General features: G+C 38.7%; 1 protein-coding gene across 1 annotated transcript in view; it reads left to right on the forward strand.

Annotated features, from left to right (window-relative positions):
• ANKRD50 (ankyrin repeat domain containing 50) overlaps positions 1-24,589 on the forward strand; it is a 36,890-nt gene extending 12,301 nt beyond the window's left edge. Inside the window, exons 2-3 of the mRNA XM_075150630.1 lie at positions 12,190-12,419; positions 21,045-24,589. Of these exons, the coding sequence (XP_075006731.1) occupies positions 12,190-12,419; positions 21,045-24,589 (3,775 nt within the window). The remainder of the gene's footprint in view (positions 1-12,189; positions 12,420-21,044) is intronic.
• The last annotated feature ends 2,437 nt before the right edge of the window (positions 24,590-27,026 follow it).

Genomic DNA, 27,026 nt, shown 5'->3' on the forward strand with positions numbered 1-27,026 from the left:
TCCCCAGAAGATTTGTAGCAGGTACTGCACATTCACATTAAGTTTGATTTTTATGATTTCAGGTATACTTTTTTCTGTAATAGAGCCTTCTATTTTAAATTATGATAAAGTTGCCATCCACAGTAAACATTTTGTGTACAAATTGTTGGGGAGGCAGGGGAAGAAGAGAATGTAGTTTCTGTCACTTGTTCTATTGTAGTTAAGGCTAAAAATAGATCTTTCTAAATCTAAAGCTATAGAATCAGTTCCAAAGCTAAATGCATCACTGCTGTAGGTTAACAAAATCAGGTTCACATTGTGCTACCGTAACAATGTTTTTTAAAGTAAATTACAGAGAAGATATAGAAAGGATCAATAGGAGATTTACAGTCAAATTAAGAGAAATTATATTGGCTTGGGGGAGGAAGAAAAAAAACAACCCACAAATAAACCACAAGGTAACTAGTATGGACCTGGAGTGATGCACGAGGAACATAGGCTTTGGATTCTACTTTGGGGAGTACGGGAGAATAATCTTCAATGGGATGCATGAAAGCTGCTCCATCTGTTGCCTCTTCAACTAAGTGCAATTAAAGGTTAGGATAGTCCCTTTTACTTGAGAAAATAAGATGAAAAAAGATATGTGGTAACGCAAACGTAGGAGGAAAGCTGTCTTAAGTGCTTGGCTATTAAGGTAAAATCTTAACAGCTTTTCATCTGGTATTTATGCAGAGGATTTTCTGAAAATGAGGTTGGACAGTATAATCCTACAATCAGTTCAACAGTTGAAGTGTGGGGTGCTTTATGATGATGTGCAAGAACGAGAAAGGCAGGTATAGAGCAACTTGATTAGGGAATGATGGAGATTTCAAAATGTATATTGTTCTTTATCCTGCTTCCTCTAGGTAGGCAATTCAAGAACCCCCTGTTCTGGTGAAACAGCTTACTGCTGAAATAGCCACTGCAGCACTACTTCTTTGTGCTTCCCAATCAATCAGTAATGTAGTTTTTTTGGGGGTGGTTTGTTTTTTGTTTGGTTGGTTTTTTTTTTTTTAATCAAATGCATGGGAAAAATCTAATTAATTTGGGGATTATCAGACTGAACTGCAGTAATAACGGTGACTGGTTTTGTATCACGTGCATTATGCTACTGTCTTTTGTTACACTGTCATGGAATAATAGAACGTAGGGCTGACCGGACAGTAAACTAGAATATAGCCTGACAAAAGCCACACAATTGAATGTATTCAGTGCAGCTTTCTACCTGTCTCATCTGGGGGTTTTTTGTTTCTTTTTTGTGGCTAGCATTTTTCTCATGTCAACAAATACAATCGTATATATGAAATGCAGTATCTGTATCTCCTTATGCTCTGCATAAATCGAGACAGAAGAAATGGATTTTGTCTATCTCCAAAACATAGAATAATACCAGCAACTTCAAATGCCTGTAAAACTACAAGAATTTCGATTCAGTTTTATACTAATATGTTCAGATAACACTGCTCAGAGAGGAAGATGTATTTTTGTTTAGCAAATAAATACTCATTTTTATATGGGTAAGGAATCAGGTAGTTAATAAGGAAAGCCAAAAAGACTATATATTTCACTTCGCTGTACCTTTGGTTTCATAAATGATTTTAAACTAACTTTGTAGTTTTAATACATTCTGTTGCATATATAAACTTGTTAGTTTTCTTATTGTGGTACCCCACTCCTACACGTTGCATTTCAACCACAGACTTCTGAATATTTACTAGTAAGTTACTATCCTAACTTTACAGGTATGGAAAATAAGGTGCAGTATAGGTAATTCTCTCATTTCAACTAGTAATAGTTTTCAGTGAGTCTGATTTGATGCTTTCATCTCATGCATTTGATGTGAAGTGTACTTTCTTTGACACCTCCTACCTTTTTTTTTTTAAGAAAGAGATTGAATTGTGGAAACAAACAATGAGAATTCAATTGATGCTTAATACAAAGAAAAGCAGTGATTTTTGACCCTAATAAAAGAGAGCTTTTAAACAACACCTGGTGGATGACAAATCCCAGGGGTAAATATAAATAACAGCAACTTAGGCAACGGCTCAAAAACTGGGGGTGGAGGAGGAGAGGAAATAGGGTTATTCATGTAGGGTCATGGGACGGACAAAGAGGAAGATAAGTGAGGTAGTTAATCAAATGGGTTAGGTGTCTTTATACTAATGGAAAGAAGGAATGGGATAAACAAGCAGAACTGGAAATATTAGTACACAGTCAAGGTTGATTTAAATGCTCTAAAAGATCTGTCAGGATAACTTGTATAACTGGTATGTTTTAAAAAAAAAGTAGCTTGTTTAGGAGTTGCTTTGTATATCGTATGCTTGCTTGTAGTTCTAGAATAAACTGAAGAAGTTAAAGCCACTGAAAAATCTGTGAATAAAAGATATACACTACACGTGGTGACAGTTTTACATGTGTGATATCTAGTTAAAGATTTGTTGGTAAAAGTGTTTAAATAAAACTAGCTACCAACTACCCTGTTAGACCATCTTGTGTACCTAACAGTTTACCTGCTTTGGCAAAGTATAGTAGTTGACAGTAACTAAGAGAGATTCCCACACCTCTAAACCATGTCTTTCCTAAAATACAAATGTTTTACTCTACCAAACCAGCATGATCAAGTAAGCTAAGCTTCTTTAAGATATCAAATGGAATTATCCAAGGCATAGAATTTGCATGATAATGTCTATATAGTTGAAAAAGTTGAATAATGAAACAAATAGGAGATTAACATCAGCTAGGAGAGGGTGATAGAAGCAGGAGTCTGTCAGTGACCGTATTTCTAAAGTCAAAGAGGAGAAAATAGCTAGTGAGAAGACATGACTTTGCTTCAATCAGATTGGAAAGAACTAGCTGAGAAAATGAAAGGCAACTTTTGGAGATAGTGGCTATGCAATGATGTTAAATGCATGATGTTTAGAAGAGGAGGAGAAAGAAGGACAAACTAAAAGCAGTGGACTTGGAGATATTTGTGACCTCAGATAATTTGTGGTAGGATCTCATGAAGACAAGTATAATGAAAGAAAGGAATTAGCTGGAAAGAAAACTGAAGTCTCAAAGCAGTGTATTAAATGTCCAATTTAGTGAAACTGAGCTCCTCATCATTCATGTGTTAAACATTAGAAGGAAGACTGCAGAAAGAAAGTAGATCAGCTACTGAATATGAAAGTAAAAGAGTGATGTGAAAATGAGGGCAAAACAAAGTTCAAGGTGCGTTGTTCATGTTTCCTGCAAGGTGCATTTTCTTTGGAAATAAGAAATAATTCCATACGTACGTTAGCAGGAAGGAAGACAATATCCACCAAGTGTTGGTCTGCTATTCACTGGGGAGGAAAAACTGATAGCACTGGGAAAGCTAAAATGTTCAATGCTTGTTGTATTGCCCTTTCTTAAAAGCAGTCATTTTGCAGTCAGCTAACTAATTAAAACTAGTAACAAAGAAGTAAGATTACAGAAAAACATAACCTCGACAAAAAAAAAAAGACCCACACAGAATAGTGAGATGTTTTCAAACTCTTCAGCTATGAACTGTTACTGATTATCTTCAAAGGACAGGTTACCTTTATCAGGATGGCTGAAAATTCAGACTTGAAAGAAAAAGATGTATATTTAGTGCCTTGCTTTAAAAAGGGAAAAAAAGGCTTTGGGGAATTAGAAATGTGTCGATTGAAATAAAAAACGCCAGAATAAATAATCAAACTATTTGCAAGCAGCTGGAAGATAGCAAAGAGTTGAAAAAACAGCTAACGTGGTATGACATGGTTTGGTTTTGACAAATCTCATCTAACTTCTTTTTGTAAGGGACAAAGTAATAGTACTTGTGGATGAGGGATAACTGTAAACATCAATTTTGACTCCAGGAAGGCTTTGGTGCTTACATGAACCTGCAAACAGGCTATGTGCAAGGGAGAACTATATTTGGCTACATGCAAAAAGACTTGAGTAACTGGACTTGGAGACTAATTATCAGTAGTTCATTTTCATACTGATACAGCACATCATGTTGGGTTTCACAGAGGTCTGTCCTGCGTCTGTCTCTCTTCAGTGTGTTCCTTAATGGCCTGGCTGACTGAGTAGAGGGAAATGGTTATAAGTTTTGGATACTACTGGCTTCCTTGTAATGACCCTTGTGTTATCTATGGGACACAAGTAATAGGGCAAGAAGTACAAGGTTTAAATTGCAGGAAAACAGGTTAAGGTTAGACACGGCGAGAAGGGGAAAACTTCCCAATTACAAGAATATTGAAGCGCTGGAATAAATTGCTGGGGGAGACGGAGTATTGATCAGTGGAAGTCTTTTGGAATGCCTAGACTAGCATCTCTCAGGGCTGATAGATGTAGAGCTGATCTGGCTGTAGACGGGGAAGTGGACTAGATGGCCTCTCCATCACTAAAAAACAACTGGGAGAGTTTGTGTAGAATAAATTACTATTTTATATTATGTGTTCAGGAAAATGTTTGCATTGTTTTCTGTACTCTCCTCCTCTTTGCCTTTCATAGGGACGCAGATTTTTGTATGTCAGACTCTGAGTAGTTTAGAACATATTGTATATGTTAGCACATATGGCAAATATATTCCATTTAAAAATATAGAGGGAGAGTCAACCTGCTCGTGGTAGCAGGTGTGAATGGTTTTCAGCTACAGTTGTCTGTCCTTTATAATTGCTGAGTTGTTTGCAAACTGTTCTAGGCAGTCCAACTATTACACCAAAATATTTGCTCTTAAGGTTTCTATTTTCTGAGATTTCGAGTAAACCCACCAGTAGATCCACTGGCAATGCTTTATAGACAAAAATCACCTATATATCTGTAGGTGAGGTCTCTAACCAATACACAGGGGTCCAGCGTGCTCTGTTTATGTGTGACTGATGGCGCTGGTTCTACGATAAACTCTACTGTTGCCGGGCCTGATGCCCTGGAGCTAGCTTTTGTGCTCTCCTTGGGGGATTGCGGGTCTGCTTTACAATTACAGATAAAACTCGGGTTGCTACAAGACATTGCAAAATCAGGTACTGAACTGCACAAGACTTGCCTGCTGTTTCTAATTCACCACTTCTGAAAAGACCAGACCCTAGATTTACATCCATGTACTGTACCTACAGCTTTCCCAATAGGTGATTCTTGGGTTTTTTTTTTTTCTTTTCTGCCTCTTCCTTCATAAGACTAACTGTAGTTGGGTAGAACTGCTAGAGCCAGTTTGTCTTTCTGTGCAGCCTGTAAATAAATAATTTACTAGAAACAATAATCTATGTTATACTGTAGTCCATGAGTGTGTATAATTCCAGTATTGCACTTTGTCAGAAAGTCATAATCAGTTGCAGTACACTTTATCGTGTTGAAAAATTACAGAACAGGTACCTCAATAACCCGATCAAACCCGTCGGTATGTACACAGGTGTGCAGACATCAAACTGGGTCAGTTCATTTTCGCCATACTTAGCCATATGTTTTATTTTGCAACTTTTCAAGTGTAGAAGTGTTCTGTACTTCACAGCCCTTGTATTTCTCGAATATTTCCACTGTTAAGGGGCCTGTGTGTATGTTTTTCAGGATGTTATTACCAGTATGAGCAGCTGGGCAATTAGTAAGAAGCAAAGGCCTGTATTATGCATGTATATAGTGCCAAGAATTGGGGTGTATTTTACAGAAAGCAGCTATTGGACGTGACCATTAGAATTTCCCTTTTAATCATTAGCCAGAATGCATTACAAGGCAGGTAAATAAACTGTTTACTGTCAGTCATCCATAAGACGTAAATGCCTTGTCATAGGACAAAGTAAAACTCACTGATCTACAAACAGTACCGCAAGTAATTTGTAAAGATGCTCTGGTTTTTCTTTCTGTGTGAATACAGCTGCTGAAAGTCTTCTCGGAAAGAGGGTAATATTTCATTAACTGAGCAGCAGGAATTGTCAATTTTATTACGAGTGAAATTTACCTTTTCTACTTTTATTGTGACCTATGCCCCATATGGAGTTTGGAAAATAAAAGAGAAAAATTCAGCTACTGGCATAGGTCTGTCTTTCCTGAAGCTTCTAACAGTCTTGAGCAGCTTTATCTTCACTGGCTTCATTCTTTTCAATGCATATTGGAAACTGGGTGGGGGGACATCCTTAATGGATTATATTCTGCTAACCAATCCCTGGATTATTATAATATACAAATGAACATGTGTCTGTAAGCTCATGAGGCAGTCGAGAGTGAGGTGGGATATTTGCTGTCATTTCTGAGAATTTTTTTAAGTATAGATGATTTAAAAAAAAAAATGTGGAGTTTTGCATTTTGTTTTCTATACTTACACATTTTAAAGCTTTTATGTTTATTCCATAAGCAGTAGAAGTAGTGAAAACCCCATTGTATATAGATTTGTGCCCTTAGGTATCTTGCAATGGCCTGGGCCAAAGAGTACTGTTAAACTCTTTATATATAAATATAGATATATAAAAGATATATATCCATCCAATATATATAGGCATATTCCTCCATTACTTTAATCTTCAACAATTCTTTAGATCAAATGTGCAAATGAGCAATTTTCTTGTAAACTCTACGAGGCATTCAGATCTCATACAGAGGACAGCCCTGCGTTGTCTCTCTCATGTAAGGTGAATGTTTTACGAGGGTCTATTGGCAAATTTTTGGCAATAGAATAATAAATTTAGGTAAAACTCAATGTAACCTCGATTGCTGATATCAATTGATCAGCTCCACCAGGAGAATGCCAACTTCCTAACGTTTTAGAACTCCCAAAAGCAGAGTGGGGGGAGACAGATAAGCTGAAGTAGAGCATGAGGGCAACCTTACCTGACAGCAATAAACATCACTCGGAGCATTTAGCACCATTTTTAAAAATCTGTGTGGGGTGTTTGTTTTGCTTTTCTTGTGCTCGTGTCGTGTAGTGGTGTTTTTTGACTTGCAGCACTGCCAAGGAGAAATTGTTCTTTCCAACCTGACAAAATGCAACGGTAAAAAATACGACCCAAAGAGCGGATCCAGGCGCATTCAGAGTGATAACGTTGCACATGGTCCAAACCAGAACAAGCACATGGCACAGTGCCGCTCTCTTGGTACATGAGAAAAACTTATGCAGGCAGAGCAGGAGTAGAGGACAACATATGCAAAGTCTGAGCATAAATTAGCTGCAGTTGAAACGTGCTGCTTGCGTGCTGGGGGGTAATACGGGTCCTTTCTATGCTAGCCAGTCTGCAGCAATTTGTGCAGGGGCAGAAGTGTATCCCTGACACGTTCGATAGTGTGCTCCCCTGGGCTGGGGGGCTGCCGGGCTGCGGTGGGGACCTGCTTCCCTGGGCTGGGGACCTGCTTCCCTGGGCTGGGGGTCTGCCAGGCTGCGGTGGGGACCTGCTTCCCTGGGCTGGGGACCTGCTTCCCTGGGCTGGGGGGCTGCCGGGCTGCGCTGGGGACCTGCTCCCCTGGGCTGGGGACCTGCTTCCCTGCGCTGGGGGTGTGCCGGGCTGCGGTGGGGACCTGCTCCCCTGGGCTGTTTGGAGCGCCGTGTTCGGATTGCGTTTGCAGTGTTTCGGAGGCTCACCGCAGGCTTGGCAAAGGTAGCAGCGAAGCTTGGAAGAGGACGGTAGGCTTCGCTCCATAACACTGGTGAAAATGTTATGGTTTTGGTCTGCGGATGCAAAATCAGTTTGGCATTCCACCTTTGCATGAGTGCAGGGTGCGTGCCCGCTTTCAGAATTAATCCTGAAGCTGGCTCCCTAGCTGTAGCTTAATAAAATGAATGAATAAAAATGTTTGGAGGCATCTAATAGTTTAAGATGAGGAGGAAAAGGTAACCCCTCAAGAATTAAGGGAGGAGGGGCGAGGGGAGGGAAGAGGCTAATTTAATGTGTAGGGATTAGGAATATGACATAGCTGGTGAATGTGTTCAAGGAATCTGGTGTAGAAGCATTTGCAAAAAAGCAGGAGAAAGCAAAGGCAGCTATCTGTGGGATAATGATATTGTCTGCTTTTTTACAAACTTTCTTTGAAAAGAGCAGGGTTTGTAAATTCCCGCGTTCTTCCTGGCATCAGCGGCTGTAACTGAAATACAAGTGCTAAACTATAACCTATTGGCGAGAAGGTGACTCAAAAGAACTGTCATACTGATGTAGAAAAATAAATGTAAGAGCTGTAGTAGTAGTTAAGCAGATTTCCAAATCAGTCATTTCTGTCATGAAATTTGAAGTATTTCATGTCTTGCTAAAAGTAGCAGCACTTGGAGTCTGACAAAGTGGGGGGAGAGCCTTGTTTTTCTTTCTTTTTTTTTTTTCCTTGCTTCTTCTGGCTTGCTTAGGAGATGAGTTTTATACACTTGTTCTGCATGTTTGTCAGTAGTGAATGCTAGCAGCTGGATAGAGAAAAGGGAGCCCTTCTAGGGATAAGCTACGTTCACACTGTAACAGGCATCAAACAATTTAAGTGAGGACATAACCGAATTTCCTATACAGCAGAGACAATCAAATATGAGGAACACATTCGTAAGACACTAGGATTTATAACTTTTTTTACTCCTAGAACTACTCATTAATTGTTATTTGGCATGTGTGTGTTTGCCTTTTTCTTTTTTTTTTTCAGCAGCTATGTGCATTCCACTGTGACTCTCTTTTCAGCCTTTGTGGACAACGCCGCTATCTTTCAACTTTGTTCTGTTGTGTCTTGGTATTTTTGTGGATCCAATCTAAAAATCTCAAGGATAATCATAAGCAGAACAGCATAGTCTGTATATATTCCTTCCATATGTGGAAAATTATATTTGCGTGGGTTCAGTCAACTCAGTAGCAATGCTGAAGAATTCTGTGGGATGGTTCATTGTTCTGAGGACTCCTTATTTGCTAGAGAGCATGTAAAACATCTTTGCTCTGCATAAATAAGTCATTACATTACATTGCCATTAAAATGAATTCCATCATTTAAAATACCTAATTATGCTGTTTTCTCTAGAGATTTTGTATTTTTACTGACTAATTAATTTTGTTGTTTTAAATCACGATTTCTATTTCAGAAATTTTCTGTAATGGATAACCACTTTTATATCTGTATAGAATATAAAAGTTATAAAGATAAAGCTGTTATCCTTTCAGAGGGTAAAGAAAACCAACTTCTAATCTTTTGAGAGGCACTCTGTGAATGAAGCAATCTGTTACAACAATCTGTAGATGAATCACCATTTGTGGAAGTACTTTAAGATATTGTTAATTCCGTGTTGATTTATCTAATTTTCCTATACAAGCAAGAAATTGTAGCGGAGTGGAATTACTAAGTCACATTACAGAGGTAAACATGACGTGACTTCTGGCAAATTAGCACAGCACTTACCGGCTCTGAAAAGTTTCACTATTATGTTACTTGGTGTCTACTCTGAACTCAAGAGAGATAAAATGTCTAGGAAGAACAGAAGTTTATCAAACGGTTTCTAAGGGCGCTTTAAGAGAAAGCCTTATCAATGTCTTGTCAATGCCACATTTCTAATAATATTGCCGTAAGCTGGGAGAAGTCAGTGTGCCTCATTTCTTATATGCATGTCTATATATGTATGTGTGTATATTTTTCCTGGTGGAATTTAAGTTACGTTAAGATTCAGAAATACAAATATTGTGAAGTGGAAAAAAGCAGAGCACAGGGAGAGAAGGGTCTGTGGAATAGCTGCTTATGAAGCACCATCAATATGCTCGGTCTCTTCTGCCTGGAAAGAAATGGCTCGGGGAGGCTGTGATAAAGTCAGAAGATTACAAATGCCATGGAGAAGGTGAATAAGGCATAATTGCTCACTGCCCATTCCAGCACAGAAGCAAAAGGGTTATCAGATGAAACAAGGATGGTTTGGATTTAAAACTACAAAAGGAAGTGACTTTTTTCACGCAGTGTGTAACTAAGCTGCAGAAGGCCTTGCCGCGGGATGTCGTGGATGCCGGAGGCTTAAATCGGTTCATAGAAGACTTGGACAAACCTGTAAAAGCATGGTCAGTTAAGGGATGTTAAGTGCAAGGACTGAATCTCTGCTTCAGAAAGTGCCTGGAAGCACTGTTTGCTGCGGTCCCTGAGAGTTCTGGGAAAATGTGGTTTAGTGCTTGCCCGGTGCTTACATTATTCCTTAGACATCTGCTTTCAAGCCTGTTTGGAGGCAGGGTGAACCTTTTGATTTGATCTATTACAGCCAACTGCTACGTACTGCGGGAATTAAACAGAACGATTTGGGACTCTTCCCCGGACGTGACGGTTAGCTTTTCTTGGTGGTATTCCCGACAGGTAAATACTGACCCAAGAACGTTGTCGGATGCTCCTGAGATATTTTGTAGGCATTTTGTTAGGGTCACACAGATTTTAAGTGAGATTTTAATTTAAGATACCATTACCATTTCTTCATATCTCGTAGTAACATTCATACTCGGAAAGTAACTTCATACAGAGAACTATGTGAAAGGAAAATTGGTTTTGATAGAAAAAGAAATGTCGCAGGGAAAATGCCTTGACATAAATAGCTGAGGGGGCAAGGCAGCATTCTGGTGGGGGAAGGGGTGGAAAATGTGGTCATTTCCAACTGCCTCCTTTCATTGTGGGATTGGCATCACTTAGGAAAGTAATTTTAACCTTATGGCTACTTTAATTTCCTGTTCTGTAAATTGGTAGCTGCTTAACTTCCCAGCTTAGTGAACAGTGATTTTAGTTGTTCTTCAGGCATCTTCCGAAAGAGTAACTGGCTGTGGAAGTACCGAAGAATTCTCAGTAGTCTTGTGCATCTGAAATAAAAAAGGGGGGGAGCCGTGTTAGGGATTTAAAATCCATTTAATACAGAATACTTTCAGAACACAAGTATTTTGTGCTTCCTTTTTATACCTTTGGGGAAATTTCTCCAAGTGTGATCACCTAGTCTGCTCCGCTGGATTCTACTGTTATTGTTGGATGTCAAAGGTGCACCACTCTGTTTCCATTTTGCATTTTTCTCAGTCAGAAAACCAGAAAATAACAAACATTCCACTAACAGTGCTTATGAGTCATTTCTAAAGTGGATTGTGTTCTTCCATTAACAGGCAAGATTTGCCTATACTCCAATTTAAATGCTTGGCAGGTAATAATGTGTTGACCAAAGTCTTCTGAAGATAGATTTGTTCAGTAAAACAAATGAAAAAAGATTATTATGGTCTTGAGGAAAACAAAAAATATTTATGATGTACAAGTCTTCTGGACAGGTGCAAATAACAAATCTACAAAAGAGAGTAAACTGTTAGATACATGTTGTTCTCACCTCATTTCATCTTTTTACTGTAAAGTCAAAGTTTACTTGCCAAATGTATTTAAAGATAATTCAGTCAGTGAAACTTACGGGCCTAAATCATTATGAAGTTTCCCAAAAAATAGTAGCAGAGCGTGGAAATACTGGATAGACGCATGACAGTTATGTAGTAGCTATGTAAAGATACACGTAAGTGTAGAGTGGAGTACTGTTAAGGGTGGCAACAATACATGCACATTTGAGGTTTTTAGCTGCGCGATCAGATGCGTTGGTATAGATGCTAGCATCCTGAGGATGCAGCTAATCCTTTTCCAGCAATAGGAACTTGGCAACTTCAATATAAATAAAAACCAATACATCAAAGTCACTACCAAATGCCTCAGTCTGCTACTAAGTTAATTTACATTTCATTTGTGAAGGTATGGTTCTTTGTAAAACTGTTACTCATTCAGACTTGAACTCTTTGAATTATGATATTTCATGTGTCTTTTATTTATAGAGTTTTGTTTCACGACCAATTCTTGTTCGCTATTAGTTTCTGATAAGCAGTAATAACAACTTTGGCATAGACAACAGTAATGAAGTTCTTAACCTTTAGGCCAAGTAACTTCTTTAGTGAAGCAGCGTTTTTCCAAGTCTTCTAATGGAGCCTGAACAACATTACATGGTTTTAAAGTATTGTTATAAATTATAAGTTCTTTAAAAAGTAATATTACCTAAGCAAGAATTACATCACTCACTGTTCAAACTGTCTCTATTTCTGTTAGTTCAGTCCACCTCAGTATTTTCTGTGGTAACTATTTAAAAAAATTCTGTTTAAAAAATAACTTTGCATTTTAAGGTGATCATAGCTTCAACTTGAATGACTATATGATAGTCATTGTATTGTTAAATGTATTTAAAGTACTGATCTTGTTTCATGTTCCTTACAGGTGCATTCTGCTCCCTCTCTTGGGAATGAAGCCCCCTCAGCAAAGCCTCTTCCTGCTCGTAGATTCGGTTGACGAGGGCTGTAACGTTTCCGAGGGCGAACAGACTTCTACAAGTTTATCTGGAACAATAGCGGAGCTTTTAGCTGGCCACTTTGAGTTCTTCCCTCCCTGGCTGCTCCTCCTGTGTTCTGCCCGCAAGCAAAGTAAAGCTGTTACAAAAATGTTTACAGGTGAGTGCAGAGCATAGGAAGTGCTTGTTGCCTGCGCCTGTAACCAGGAGGTAGTATTTACCAGACCCTCGGTGATGGTTGAAAGCACTGGTGCGTGCTTAGTTCTAAAATATGACAATCACAAAAATGGTAGTTCTAAAAAACACACATTCTAGTTTACTGAGGACTACAGAAAGCTTAAGTCAGCCAAGTATTTTAGAGGTAGATTATGTCTTTGCAATACATCTGGAAAGAATATGGCTGCTTTGAGTTTTCATCTTTCGTTGCTAGTTTTAAAAAGCTTTGAAACGGTGTAGGTGATGCGTAAGTACATAAGTATGTCGGCTGCATACACCCATTCCTTACAACCTCGGAAGACTTTTTTTTTTTTTCATCTCCCATTAAAATCTCTCCCCTTATTTTCAGAAAGCGGGGAATAACCTTTGAAGGTGGAATTTGAGAGGGGAACAATGTAGATGTGGATTCTTGGAGTATACTTTTGGCAAAGGTTGCACACTAAAAAAAATCTTTACAGCTTCTTCATCCAGGCTTTACTGCGTCATGAGAACATTTCTTCACTAATGACATTGTTACTGGAAATTCTCTGAAATTTAATAAAGGGCAATATCTAGACTGGATTCCAGGCCTATGTATAAAGCCTGTGTGTATTAAGGCAACAATTAGGACAAAAATGTGATTATAGAACATAGACCCATAGGCTTGCTCGTTTCCACAGTGGCAAAAGGTCAATGGGATAATTGCGTTTTGGAACGAAGTACTGTATTAATCAGTGGCAGACATGAAGGATTGGTATTTGGGAGTATGTGAGAACTAAAGGAAACTTCGGGGTAGCTTCACAGGGCTCCTTTGGATGTTCATATGGGAATAGTTTTGTCAAAGCTTGGCTGATTAGAGACATTGTCATTGCCAAAAAACCAGACAAAACTTTCTTCAGAGCACTTTTATTTCCTTTCCATTGAATCATATAACGTTTCAGACTAGTCCTAAAAAATTGCTGTTGTCTTCTAAGTATGTTTCCAGATGGAATTCCTGACAGGAAAAATCAGCAGAACTAATGGATATGCCTTTAAAATAGATTTAATTTAAATGAGTTAATTTCTCATTTCCACAGAGAATGACTTGATGAATAGCATAAAGGAAGTTGGCTTGTGATATTATAATCCCATCTTCACTGTGGAAAAGGTACAGCAAAGAAAGAATGAATCCCAAAATAATTGGACACGAATTGAGAAGAAAGTTTAGGGTCTCTTTGAAGGAAGCGGTGGTTTTTTCCACTGTGAAAGAAAACTGTGACATTACAGCCAATGTGACAGTTGCGTGCTTAATACGCTGTTGGATGATTTTCCTTTTTACAGCCAATATTCAAGTTTATGAAAGGTGTAGTGAGGATGTGAGGAGCATGGCTGAAGCTTCTGTTAACTTCAGATATATTGCAACTTTGTGTTGAGATAATGGTAATTTCTTTTCTGGCTCTAGCCTGAAAAGGATAGACTGTCATTAATACTTCTACTGGGGCAAACTCTCCTCCTCCTTTGTGGTATTTGAAAGTTTACTTTTAGCTGAGCCAAGTTATGAAGCTATTTAATTGGTGGGCAGGCAGAATTCAAGATCAAGGATGAGTATTTTTTGCACTCATGACTGAAGAAATACCTGGTGTATAATGCGCTGCACTCTGGGACACTATTGTACTGAATTTCTAATACTTCCAATTTCGCAGCAAATAAATGTTTGCAACCATAATGACAACATAATTACTGTACATTTTCTTCAAATGTGTTTTTTAATTTGGAACCAAAAAAGATCAGTTTCACTATAACTTAGCAAGACTGGAATCCTTTTATGATTATTTTAGGAAAATGTGTCCCATCTGTAGTTTTTTCTACTAAAAAATTTAGAGTACGATATGAAATATATACTAACCAATATCAATTTGTTTACAATCAGTTTATATCAGTTTTCACTTAAAATTTTCATGCAGTGAAAGCTTCCTCCAGAAATCTGCTGAAATGAGAGCTATTGTCATGAATGAAATGAAACCTATTTGTCAGAAAGTGTTATCAATGACTGGGATCAGGATTGCTGCAGTGGCCCGGTCCTGACAATGCTCTTTTTTGGGTGTCCAGTACAGATGAGAGTTCTGCAAGCATCTCCCTAGCCGAAAATAGTGATGACGTGGAAGGAGTCCAGTCTTTCTCATCCACTGTCATCTTGCCGCTGGCAGTGGTGAATACGTCATCCCTGCCACTCTAAGAATGAGAAAAGGAGGAGGGGTGTTTATTCTGGTCCTCTTTGTTCCTTCACTTTTGTTGGTGACTTACTTATGACAGTTGAATAGTTGTGCCTCATCTGCTGCAGCTTGTGTTCTGGGGCCTTCTGTATTCCCAAATTCTGTAGTAGCACAATGTGCTACAGATTTTTCCCTTTACTCAGATTCTCAGCTTTCATTAATTAAAAAAAAAAAAAAAAAAAACACCAAACGGTTTTGCCTCTTGTGGCTGCAGAGACAACCTCAAAAATATGAACCAAATGTAAAACGATGCCTGCATGAGTCTGCGGTCACCCTCCACAGTGAGCAAAAGCCAGCTAGTTGAGTAAAAAAGGAGGGAACAGATAATGCGTGTCCTCCTGCCTTCTCTTGCATGTGCACTGTCACCAACTGCCACACAATGCCTGTTCGTTTTTCTTACGGACTTTTTCCCTAAGTTTAACTATTCTCTGTCTTGTGCCCATAATTATCCAGGTTATCTCTCACGTCATCGTTTGCTGTCATTTGACTACAAGTACGGACAGTCAAGCGGCTACATTAAACACAGTCTTTCCAATCTTTCTATTCTAATGTTAGAAAAAGTTTCCTTGTATTTCTAAAATAATGAAAAAGCCCTCTAACCTGAAAGTGGCACAGAACATACAGGGTTTTTTTTATGCTTCAGCTAATTAGCTAATAAAAATGCTGCTTCTAAAATGAGGCTAAATCTTGAAAGCATAGCAGTTGTTCTTACAAAACTAGATTCCTGTTTTAAAGATCCAGCATATTCTTTTAAAAACTCTAGGCTTTTTAAAATCAGGCAATTTTATTTAGATAAGTTTGAGTGAAAAGCAGATACTTTCTCATTAACAGCATAAAGGTAAATAGACAAAAGTGCATATGAACAAATGCTCTAATTATTGGTTTAAGAAGGCTTTTTAATAGGCATTTACTTAATTTCTTCTTTTTTGCTACACACATAAATCAAATACCTGTGGCATCTGGCTTGATTATACCCTTCAATTAAACACGGACATTCTTCATCCAAAGAATTCCTTCTCACGCGTGAAGCATGAGTGCACCAGTGTGGTACAACCCATGCAGATGTCACATCTCAGGGAGCTGTAGTTTCCATAAAGTTAGATACTGGAAAGATACTGGAAACTACAATAAAAAGAATCAAAAGTGGGTTGAAAGGGTTCAGTTTAGCCTCAGAGGCAGCTTAAGCTCCATTCACCCACTTATCCATAGGCAAAAGCAGGCAATCTGTCATTCATTTTTCACTCTTCTTTTATGTATCATTCAGTTCCAGACAGCCAGATACTATTAGGAGCTGATATTTATCCAAACTTATTCTGGATTAGAAACCTTGGGTGCATGACTCTTTCTCACATTTCTGCTCTTTGCTGGTTCTGGTCTGAATAGATGTGGAGGGTTGTTTTTCTTATAGCCTTTCCTAAAATTAAAAAATAAGCAGAAATGTGAAAACTTTAGAGAAATACTGTAAAAATCACAGTCCAGCTTCTCTGCCCCCAGCAAACTCACACTGTTTGGTAATTGAAGCTACTCAGGTAGTCATATTGCTGAATCCTCAAATCAGATCAGTTGCCTGGTTTGAAACTGAACCTTTTCTCATTAGCTGCCATTCCAGAATATAAATGGCGTGAGACCACTTCAGGAGAGATTGCTTCAAAAAAGAAAATCTCAGTTGTCCTCTAATTTTTCATTGTAGGTTGGAATCTACTTGGATGGTTTCATGTTACATTAAAGTCTTTATGGGGGTTGGATTTATACTACAAAAGATAATTTTTATATATTTATAGTAGTAAAATTTACTTCTATAATATTAAAGCTTTGGAAAAGTTTATTTGTTGGTTTGGTTTGGGTTTTGGGAAAAAAAAATATTTAGAAGGCTTGGGAAATAAACTGGAAGCTTTTAATTACTATTTCCTTTCTTCTCATTACCATTTTCTTCTGATTACCACTTTGAAAACATGATACTAGGGAATTTCATATTTCTTAGTAAAAAGTTGTGTGTGAATTTTGAACTTATTTGCTTTGCAATTAAAGAGGGAAGACTAAATTGTTTTAAATGGACGATTACCTGTAAATCTAAATAAACTTCTGTGCAATGACATGGACCAGTGAGAGCCGCAGATTTCAGCCTCAGTGTCTCTTAGCATCTGGAGTAGATGCAGTGAAATTTGTCATGCATGGTATACTGCAAATGCACTAAAAGCTAGGTGTGCTGCTTGAGTTTTCAGGTGCATTTTACTCTGCTGGATACATTATTCTTTTTGAGCAGGTGTGCGTAAATGGCCATAGAAATACCTAATTCAATATATGCTTAGATCAGCAGTGTAAATTATTAATGCCAACATTGCCACGTTTTGCCATTACTTTAAAATTAACAATTCAGTTAAATTAAATATATTAAAATGTATTTAAAACTTTTGTAATTTACTTATGTAAATGTATTTAAAGATGCGAAAGTAGAAGGATATTTTTAAGTATTTACTGGAACCTGCTAGTTAATAGCTTATTTTTTATTATGAAAGTTTGAAAAGGTTAACATAGTGTAAAAGTATTTATATAGCCAAGATACTTTTTTTTTTTCTCCTTTGAATGACCCTAGATCTTGCCAAGAAATACATTTGGAACTGATTTGTTTACAGAACTGCCAGGAATTTAATAAATCAGGAAAATCCATATTGGAGCTCCCATTGGGTTGAAAATGATGTGTTGTAAGAAAAATTTTAACAATGCAAAAAGCAGGGTCGTGGGACTGTAAGTTCTGTCTACTGCACTCCTGTTTTGCCGAGCTTAAGTAGTTCATGGGAATGCATCTGAAACAAAATGAGCTTTCTCTTAATGTTTTGGGGCTTCTTGTCCATGAAAGTGACTTATTGTATTTGGTAGGGTTGAAAAGCAAGTTTGCAGGATCTTTGTTTGGAAATGTAAAATGACCTCATTTAGATAGATGTTTGGGCGAAAAAGCATGGCTTTGTCTTCCTCCTTCAAGCCAGCAACAAGAATTTAAAAAAAAAAAAAATTCTATCTATAAGGTCTTTTTTGAATTATTTGCTTAGTATAGTATGGCATGGTGCAGTGGTTAAAATTAGCAACCTATTTCTGTTCACAAGTCTGTTACAATGGCAGTTTGTAATCCCAGCCCTTAAAGAGCGTATCATCTCTGGGATGTGTGAAAATCTGTATGAGGGTAGTGCGCTTCTTGCTCTACAAACTTGTCTTCTGGTACAATATATAGGATCTCATTAACAAGGAATGTTTGAAAATACTGCAAAAGAAAAGGAACAATTTTTAGCTTCCGTGAACATAGAGCAATCACATTGTTTAAATTACTGCCTTCTAGAATATTCACTGCTCTGAAGTCTTCTGAAATTTATTTGCTTGGCTGAAGTGCTTAGACATTTGGTATGTCTCAGGTAAGTACAGAGTAGGGCAATATTTTTAACACGAATATGGAACAAAGTAATGATACAGCCTTACTTAAGGGGAAAAAAACCCAACACCACAAACCCTTCCTTTTTTACTTTTTTTGGAGGGCTTGGGGTATTTTTATCACATCCAAAATGGTTTTGTTCACTTTCCCACCCATTTTGGGAAGCAAAATGAAAATTGGTATTCGAAGAACACTGCAAGATAAGCAAGAGTCTTTTGCTTTTGAAGCAGACGTACGGGGACTGAGGCGCTTAAGCAGTTACCACTCTGCAAGTTTTCATGTGAAGGCTGGCAGTCAAGGGAGGTGAAGTGTAGTCATCAGTCAGTCAACACTGGCCAGGAGCTGACATCTCAGGATTCCTGTCCTGTGAGTCAATCGGGTTTTCTTGTTGGGGGGAAATGAAATCAACTACTGTAAAAACTGAAAAAACACTTGGGTAATTTTAAAATAACTTACACATGCAGATACATATTGGAAAGGAAGGATGTGGGCATGGGATTAATGTCAGAGATGGGGGATGTTGTGAACAGAGTCACTGATGAGTAAACACATCGAGGAGGAGTTTGCAGAGCTCTGTACCTACTCTCAGTCAGCCAAGTGACAGGTACAAATCTGACTAGGAGAAGCAGAGAGGTGCAAAGAACTGAAAGGTGAGTGAATGCAGTGGTTGCATTTGCTCCGAATTGAGCAGAACAGAGCTATTCCCTGCACACGAGACAACCAAAGGGACACTTGTGTCTGATTACAGCTCTCTGTGTGCATATGACTGTGAATGCCTGCACCAAGCAATGCCCTGTTTTTAATGCATTTGTTTTCACTTCTCTATCTTCTGAAGGATCATAACCTAGAAACAGCCTTTCAGTTGAAGTGAAAGCTTGGGATCTGCAGAATCACAGAGCACTGGCTGTCCTTACTTGGTGAAGTTTATTTGGCTTATGTGCATGAATTATGGGCTTTACGAAGTTACATACAGAATATTTTAATCAAATACATAGTAAATCACTGAATTATGCCATTCTGCAGGTCAGATTAGGACATTACTTGAAGTTGTGACAAATTATGGTGGATCAAGATCATTCTGTGTTTCTTTTGAGAGAAAAAAAAAAAAGCCTCTGTGGAATGGAGAAAGATCCCTCTGAAAATAATTGTTTTTGCCTCCTGGCCTTCTCCTTCAAAAATCTTCAAGTAGACAATCTTATTAGTGTAGTCTTAGCCTGAGAAGTGACTGTGCAAAAGTGTCCTATCCAGTGATTTTATTTTGGGGAGAAGCATGATTTTGTTTTAGGTGTTCTATTGATTTAGTCCTGTTAGATTTGTGATGCTACCATAATTAATAAGGGAAGCAGAAATATCTTAGTAACACCACCATAGTTTGCCTCTCAGTTCTAATCTGCTGTGTTTGTACAATGCTCATGTAGAGTAAACAATTAACAGAGTGAGCTTAATGTGACATTCAGAACCTCTGCTGAAGACACTCGGGAACAAAAAACACAGCTCTGTTATCAGGCTGAATTCTCAGTCAGAACAAGCTCACAGACTAAGCAGTTTGATCCACAGAATGTTTAAATACAATAAAAACATAGATCTGAAAAGAACATTCTTCAGAGTCTCACTTAAAATTATTTGCTCCATGGAGATGGGGCCAAAATGGCATTGAACGCGTTGCTCTACGGTTGCTTTTCCTTCAATATAATTTGGAGGTTTGTAACTGCTTTGGTTTGAAAAGCAAAGTTGGGTTTTTTTTATGACTAGCTGAGCTGACTGTAAGGAAATGCGTGCAATCTGCTACACTGGAGGAAGAGATGACAGCCTGTCCCTGGAGAAGTGAGGTACAGTTCTGGCCTGGAACACAGTACTTTAAGCTGCTGTGTCTGTGACCTCTGTGGTTCTCCCATAGCTTCCGGAAAAGTAGTGTTCAAACAATGTAATGTGTCATTAATCAAAGAGGGTTGGTCTTCATCGAATGCTTAACTTGGCACTACCAAAGCAAATGGTTTAAATGACAGAGATAGCCGTGTAGTCCATACAACTAGGTCTTCATTCCGCCTCATTCTTGAGAGCCTTACGGTCACTGAGGTTGCCCTAGGGACTTCTTCGCAAGTGCTGATAAGAACAGCGTTCTTTGCTTTGGGCGGGGGGGGGGAAGGAGATGTACACAGTACGCATGTATGAAATAATTTCCCTTTTTCCTCTAAAGAGTAAACAGGTTGGAAAAACAATGAGATCATATGACTGTGAGAAAACCTGTTTCCTTATACAATGAGTCACCTACCAAAGAACTGGGGTGTTTATCTAAAAGTCAGTCCTTACTTGAAAAAAGTAGGTAATTTTCAGTGCACAGAGCTGTAAAGATATTTAAAACTATTTTTGAGTGTCTCTCTCTCCTATATTATAAAAGCTTTTAAAAGAAACTAAGGTGATCAAGTTGAAGTGATTTATGTACATTTCATCATGCATACGCACCAGGTGCATCTCTTCTATAATTATATTAATATAACAGTTGTCTTAATCTAAATAGCTGAAAATTATTTGGAATTCCATTGTCAGCCACATTGGAGAAGGGTTTATTCCTGTAATAATATAATAATATTTAATAATCTTATTTTGGTTGCAGTCTGGTGGTTTTGTTTAGGTGTTTAGTATTGTCCAAGGTAGACACACAATGCCTCATTCAAAGTGATTTTGAAAAGTTTCTTTGTTAGTAGCATGTATTTCTTCTTATAGTAGATGATGATAAAAATGTGTCTATTATCAAAGTTCTCTGCTATTATTATTAATTTAGATTCACTATCTGTACACATAAAATATATTATTGTGGGTGTTCCCTACTCAGAAATGTCTCTCTTTTTTTTGTTCCTAACATTGAGTTAAGCGAAACTAGATCAGAAATAATAATAACTTTCTTCTCTTTTAATAGGTTTTCGAAAAATAAGTCTGGATGATCTACGGAAGGCTTATATTGTGAAAGATGTGCAACAATATATTCTGCATCGTTTAGATCAGGAAGAAGCACTGAGACAACATCTCACAAAAGAAACTGCAGAAATGCTGAATCAGCTTCACATCAAAAGCAGCGGTTGCTTTTTGTATCTGGAGCGTGTCCTAGATGGAGTTGTGGAGAATTTTATTATGTTACGAGAGATCCGTGATATTCCGGGAACATTAAATGGCCTATACCTTTGGCTCTGTCAGAGACTTTTTGTGAGAAAACAATTTGCAAAGGTCCAGCCTATTCTTAATGTAATTCTTGCAGCCTGCAGGCCATTAACCACAACGGAATTGTATCATGCAGTGTGGACCAAAAATATGACGTTGACGATGGAAGACTTTCAACGCAAATTGGATGTCCTGTCAAAAGTCCTTATTGATGGACTTGGAAATACAAAAATCTTGTTCCATTACAGTTTTGCAGAATGGTTGCTAGATGTAAAGCACTGTACGCAGAAATACTTGTGTAATGCAGCAGAGGGACACAGAATGCTGGCAATGAGTTACACTTGCCGAGCAAAGGATTTAACACCATTAGAAGCTCAAGAGTTTGCATTGCATCTAATTAATTCAAATCTACAGTTAGAGACTTCAGAGCTGGCTTTATGGATGATATGGAATGGCACGCCTGTCAAAGACTCCCTGTCAACCTTAATTCCTAAAGAACAAGAAGTATTACAGCTACTGGTAAAAGCTGGTGCTCACGTCAACAGTGAAGATGACCGCACGTCTTGCATCGTTCGGCAGGCTCTGGAGAGAGAAGATTCCATTCGCACCTTGTTAGACAACGGAGCATCAGTAAACCAGTGCGATTCCAATGGGAGAACGCTCTTGGCCAATGCAGCGTACAGCGGCAATCTCGATGTCGTTAACTTACTGGTTTCGAGGGGAGCAGATTTAGAGATAGAAGATACTCACGGGCAAACAGCACTTACCTTAGCTGCTCGGCAGGGACATACCAAGGTTGTCAACTGCTTGATCGGATGTGGGGCTAACGTTAATCACACTGATCATGATGGCTGGACGGCATTGCGATCTGCAGCGTGGGGTGGGCACACAGAGGTGGTTTCTGCGCTCCTTTATGCTGGAGTCAAAGTGGACTGTGCAGATGCTGATAGTCGAACGGCGCTGAGAGCAGCAGCTTGGGGAGGACATGAAGATATTGTGCTGAATCTGCTCCAACATGGTGCTGAAGTTAATAAAGCTGATAACGAGGGCAGAACAGCTTTGATTGCAGCAGCATACATGGGGCATAAAGAGATCGTGGAGCACCTGCTGGACCATGGTGCAGAGGTAAACCATGAGGACGTGGATGGAAGGACTGCGCTGTCTGTCGCTGCGCTTTGTGTACCAGCTAGTAAGGGACATGCCTCAGTGGTTAGTCTTCTAATCGACCGTGGTGCTGAAGTTGACCATTGCGATAAAGACGGCATGACTCCACTGCTGGTAGCTGCTTATGAAGGACATGTAGACGTTGTTGATCTACTTCTAGAAGGAGGAGCTGATGTTGATCACACAGACAACAATGGTCGTACACCGCTTCTGGCAGCAGCCTCCATGGGCCACGCTTCAGTTGTAAATACTCTCTTATTTTGGGGTGCAGCTGTTGATAGCATTGATAGTGAAGGGAGAACAGTTCTGAGCATAGCCTCTGCACAAGGCAATGTTGAAGTAGTACGGACTCTGCTGGACAGGGGGCTAGATGAAAATCACAGAGATGATGCGGGCTGGACACCTTTGCACATGGCAGCTTTTGAAGGTCACAGGTTGATATGTGAAGCTCTTATAGAACAAGGTGCTAGAACAAATGAAATTGATAATGATGGACGTATACCTTTCATACTAGCTGCACAAGAAGGTCACTATGATTGTGTGCAGATATTACTGGAAAATAAATCCAACATTGATCAGAGAGGCTATGATGGGAGAAATGCTCTCCGGGTTGCTGCTTTAGAAGGTCACAGAGATATAGTTGAACTACTGCTCAGCCATGGAGCAGATGTTAACTACAAAGATGCTGATGGCCGGCCAACGCTTTATATCTTAGCATTAGAAAACCAGCTTACGATGGCTGAGTATTTTTTAGAAAACGGTGCAAACGTAGAAGCAAGTGATGCTGAAGGAAGAACAGCACTCCATGTTTCCTGCTGGCAGGGCCATTTGGAGATGGTACAGGTGCTGATAACATACCATGCTGATGTGAATGCTGCAGATAACGAGAAGAGATCTGCTTTGCAGTCTGCTGCATGGCAAGGTCATGTGAAGGTAGTGCAGCTTCTCATTGAGCATGGAGCTCTGGTTGACCACACATGTAACCAAGGTGCTACTGGACTCTGCATTGCAGCCCAAGAAGGGCACATTGACGTTGTCCAAATATTACTGGAGCATGGTGCTGATCCAAATCATGCCGACCAGTTTGGGCGCACTGCTATGCGTGTTGCAGCTAAAAATGGACACTCTCAGATTATTAAATTACTGGAAAAATATGGTGCATCTACTCTGAATGGTTGCACTCCATCTCCAGTCCACACAATGGAGCAAAAACCCTTACAGTCAGTCTCCTCTAAAATGCAGTCATTAACAATGAAGTCAAATAGTTCAGGGAGTACTGGTGGAGATATGCAGCCCAGTATGCGTGGCTTATCTAATGGGCCTGCTCATGCCTTCAGTTCTCCTTCAGAGTCGCCGGATTCTACGGTTGACCGTCAGAAGTCATCTTTATCAAATAATTCCCTGAAAAGTTCCAAAAATTCCTCTCTCCGCACCACGTCATCGACTGCGACTGCTCAGACAGTGCCCATTGATAGTTTCCACAGCCTGTCATTCACAGAGCAAATACAGCAGCATTCCCTCCCACGCAGCAGAAGTAGGCAGTCTATTGTTTCTCCTTCTTCCACAACTCATTCCCTAAGTCAAAATCACAATTCACCAAGTAGTGAATTTGAATGGAGCCAAGTAAAACCTAGTTTGAAATCAACTAAAGCTAACAAAGGGGGGAAAACGGACAACTCCAGCAAATCTGGGTCGGCTGGAAAAAAAATAAAACAAAGTAGTTCCTCCCAACCAAAAGTGTTAGAGTATGAAATGACTCAGTTTGATAAACGAGTACCTATTGCCAAATCCGGGACAAGTGTGCCACTTAAATCAATGCTGGCAGAGCCACAGTGCAAAATTTTGGTCCCTCCGGCTCAGCAAGAAGTTGGGCGATCTCAGCAACAGTTCCTAATTCACCAACAGAGTGGAGAACAGAAGAAGAGAAATGGAATTATGACGAATCCAAATTACCATCTTCAGAGCAATCAGGTTTTTCTCGGTAGGGTTTCTGTCCCACGAACAGTGCAGGATAGAGGGCATCAGGAAGTACTGGAAGGCTATCCTCCCGCAGAGACCGAACTCAGCCTTAAGCAAGCCTTAAAACTTCAGATTGAAGGTAGCGACCCAAGTTTCAACTACAAGAAGGAAACACCATTATAAAAGGTAACCTATCCGGTCACAACGGAAGCAAATGCGCGTATTTCATCATAGGCATTTTAAATACACTAAAACTAGGTTTCATTGTTGTTTATCATCATAATTGCTTTCTTAATGAAAACCATAAACGTTAAAATCTTAACCTGGCAAGTATTTGTTTTGCTGTCGTTTAAAAGCATCAACCGTAGAGGAATTGGATCACCGTCATATTTGCTATTGAATGCTGATTGCTCAAAAAAAAAGTACCCCATTGTCTTTGATATGTGACTGAATAAAACAGCAGGTTTCATGTAGCATTGATTTGGAATTTTCTTTTAACATAAGGACAGCTGGGAATTTTAACATGCGATATTTTCAGATACAGTAATTATCTCATTATTTACAAAAATGCTTTTCAGGAAGCTTCTGAAGATTCTTGTAAGTTACAGGCAACCACTTTTGTGAATTTGGATTTTAAATGTGAAATCTCAGGAGCATAATTATCTACAAATGAAAAAGTTAAAATAGGACACTAAAGCTTTGATTTTGTATTTCTGTTACTGTGAAGGTAACCCTCCTATAAAAGAGATGGCATTCCTGAGAGCAAGATTAGAATCTATGTTATCAATTTTTTGACCATTCTGTAGTTCTTAATCAGTGGCGTTCATTTAGATTTCTCACTTTCTCTCCCATACTGAATTTTAAGCTGAAAAAGGAATTTTATGTCGCTTTTTCAGACCTGAATTATCAGTGAGTCAGCTAAAATAGAACTATTTTTCTCCCTCTTCCGGATGAGGTTTATCTTTTTTAGGCTATTGGGAATGTCTTAATAATTAATACATTTCCTACTTGAATTTCAGAGAAGCAGCATCTTTACAAAATGTATGCACATCTCTCACTGCTTATTTGCTTATTTTCGAAAACATGTTTTTTGTTTGTGTAAATGCTGCATTTTTGAGAGATCAGACTGCTGCTCCCTAGAACAAGAATGTTCTTGCTAGCTGACTCAGTTTTGCTGCAAGTCATCAAAGACTGCAGGTTTCTAGGACAATTGCAGGTGGTGCAGAATACACAAATGCGAGGTTTTCAGCTGTCAAAAACACATAGACAGGGTTTTTTCCCAAAATGTCCTGGGAATGGATTTCATTTTAATGGAATGCATCTCTAGATGTAGCTGAGGACTCTTGTGAATTGCAGGGCATTAGAATATTGTGCAGGACTCCAAGATGTTTCCTTGGGGTTGGCATTTTGGTTAAATTAAAATATTTGAAACAATACAGTGATTCAAAAAGCTATATGCTAGAAGCCTGCACATTTGTAAAATCCAAATATTAGCAAAGGGTCAGGCAGAAGTGAAGAGGCAGGCTAACAGGGGCAGGCATAGAGAGGAATAAGCAGATGAGAGAGAATGGGCCCTAAATCTTCCTAAAAGTCAAAAGGACTTTAGATTCCCACAGTTCTACATCATGTCCAAACAGGATTTAAATTCGTTTGTAGTTTTTTTTCCTGCCTCCATAAAACATATTAAAATGTATAATTAAGAATTGTATTTCCCAACTCTTCTGCCTGTTGTTCAGTGCTTGCTTTCATGTTACACTTTATTGTAAATAAATTGTATGGTTCTGACGTAGGATGTATTGATTTGACCTGACCTGTCATCAAAAGGCTAGTTTTGATGAATTTTCTGTCTTCGTTGATTTTAAAATACAAACAAAGCGTGTTTTTAAAAAAAAAAAATAATTGGAACACTCCACATATAGTTTTGAAACTCGAATTAGGCTTTGCTTTATCTGGAACAAATAGTGCTTTACTGAAAATTCAGGGGTTTTCTCTGTGAAGTACTTGTTTAGTACTACTTGTTTAGTTACTACTCTGTTAGTACAAGTAGCTAAGCATATGAGGTGATAGATAACTAAATGGTTCCTTTTGCTTTTTCTCTAACGATTTTTCATAGCTTCGTTTTAAATATGGAAGTTTAAAATAATTTTGTGGGGATTATGAATTGCTGGGCGCAGGCTATAATTTACCTCCTCTTTTGCCAAGTCTCGAGCACAAAAACAGTAATTTCCCTGACCAGTGAATAAATTAGTCACCTGTGGAGAATCACATCAGAAATACTCTACCGGAGCACCTGAGGAATGGCTTTCCTTCCCTGGCTGCCGCTTCCGAGCTCTATTCGGGAAGCTCTCCTGCTGTGGGGACCTTGTAGCTGCTTTGGATGGTAGAGAGCACAGGGAATCGATCATGGGATTTGAGTTAGGCAGGAAATACTTTCCATCGTTGGTATGTGTTGCGTGCTTTTAACTTTAATTAGAAATGATACAGCTCTCTCTCTGACAACACTGTTCGTATTACGGAGTATTTCAAAACTTAATGTTTCTATTTTGTACTTTTAGGCCAATTCCATGATGCTATGAACAGAAGCGCTTCTGCTCTGAATGATTTATCAGCTGGCTGGGAT

Source organism: Calonectris borealis, chromosome 4 (genome assembly GCF_964195595.1).
Source record: "Calonectris borealis chromosome 4, bCalBor7.hap1.2, whole genome shotgun sequence".
Taxonomy (NCBI): domain Eukaryota; kingdom Metazoa; phylum Chordata; class Aves; order Procellariiformes; family Procellariidae; genus Calonectris; species Calonectris borealis.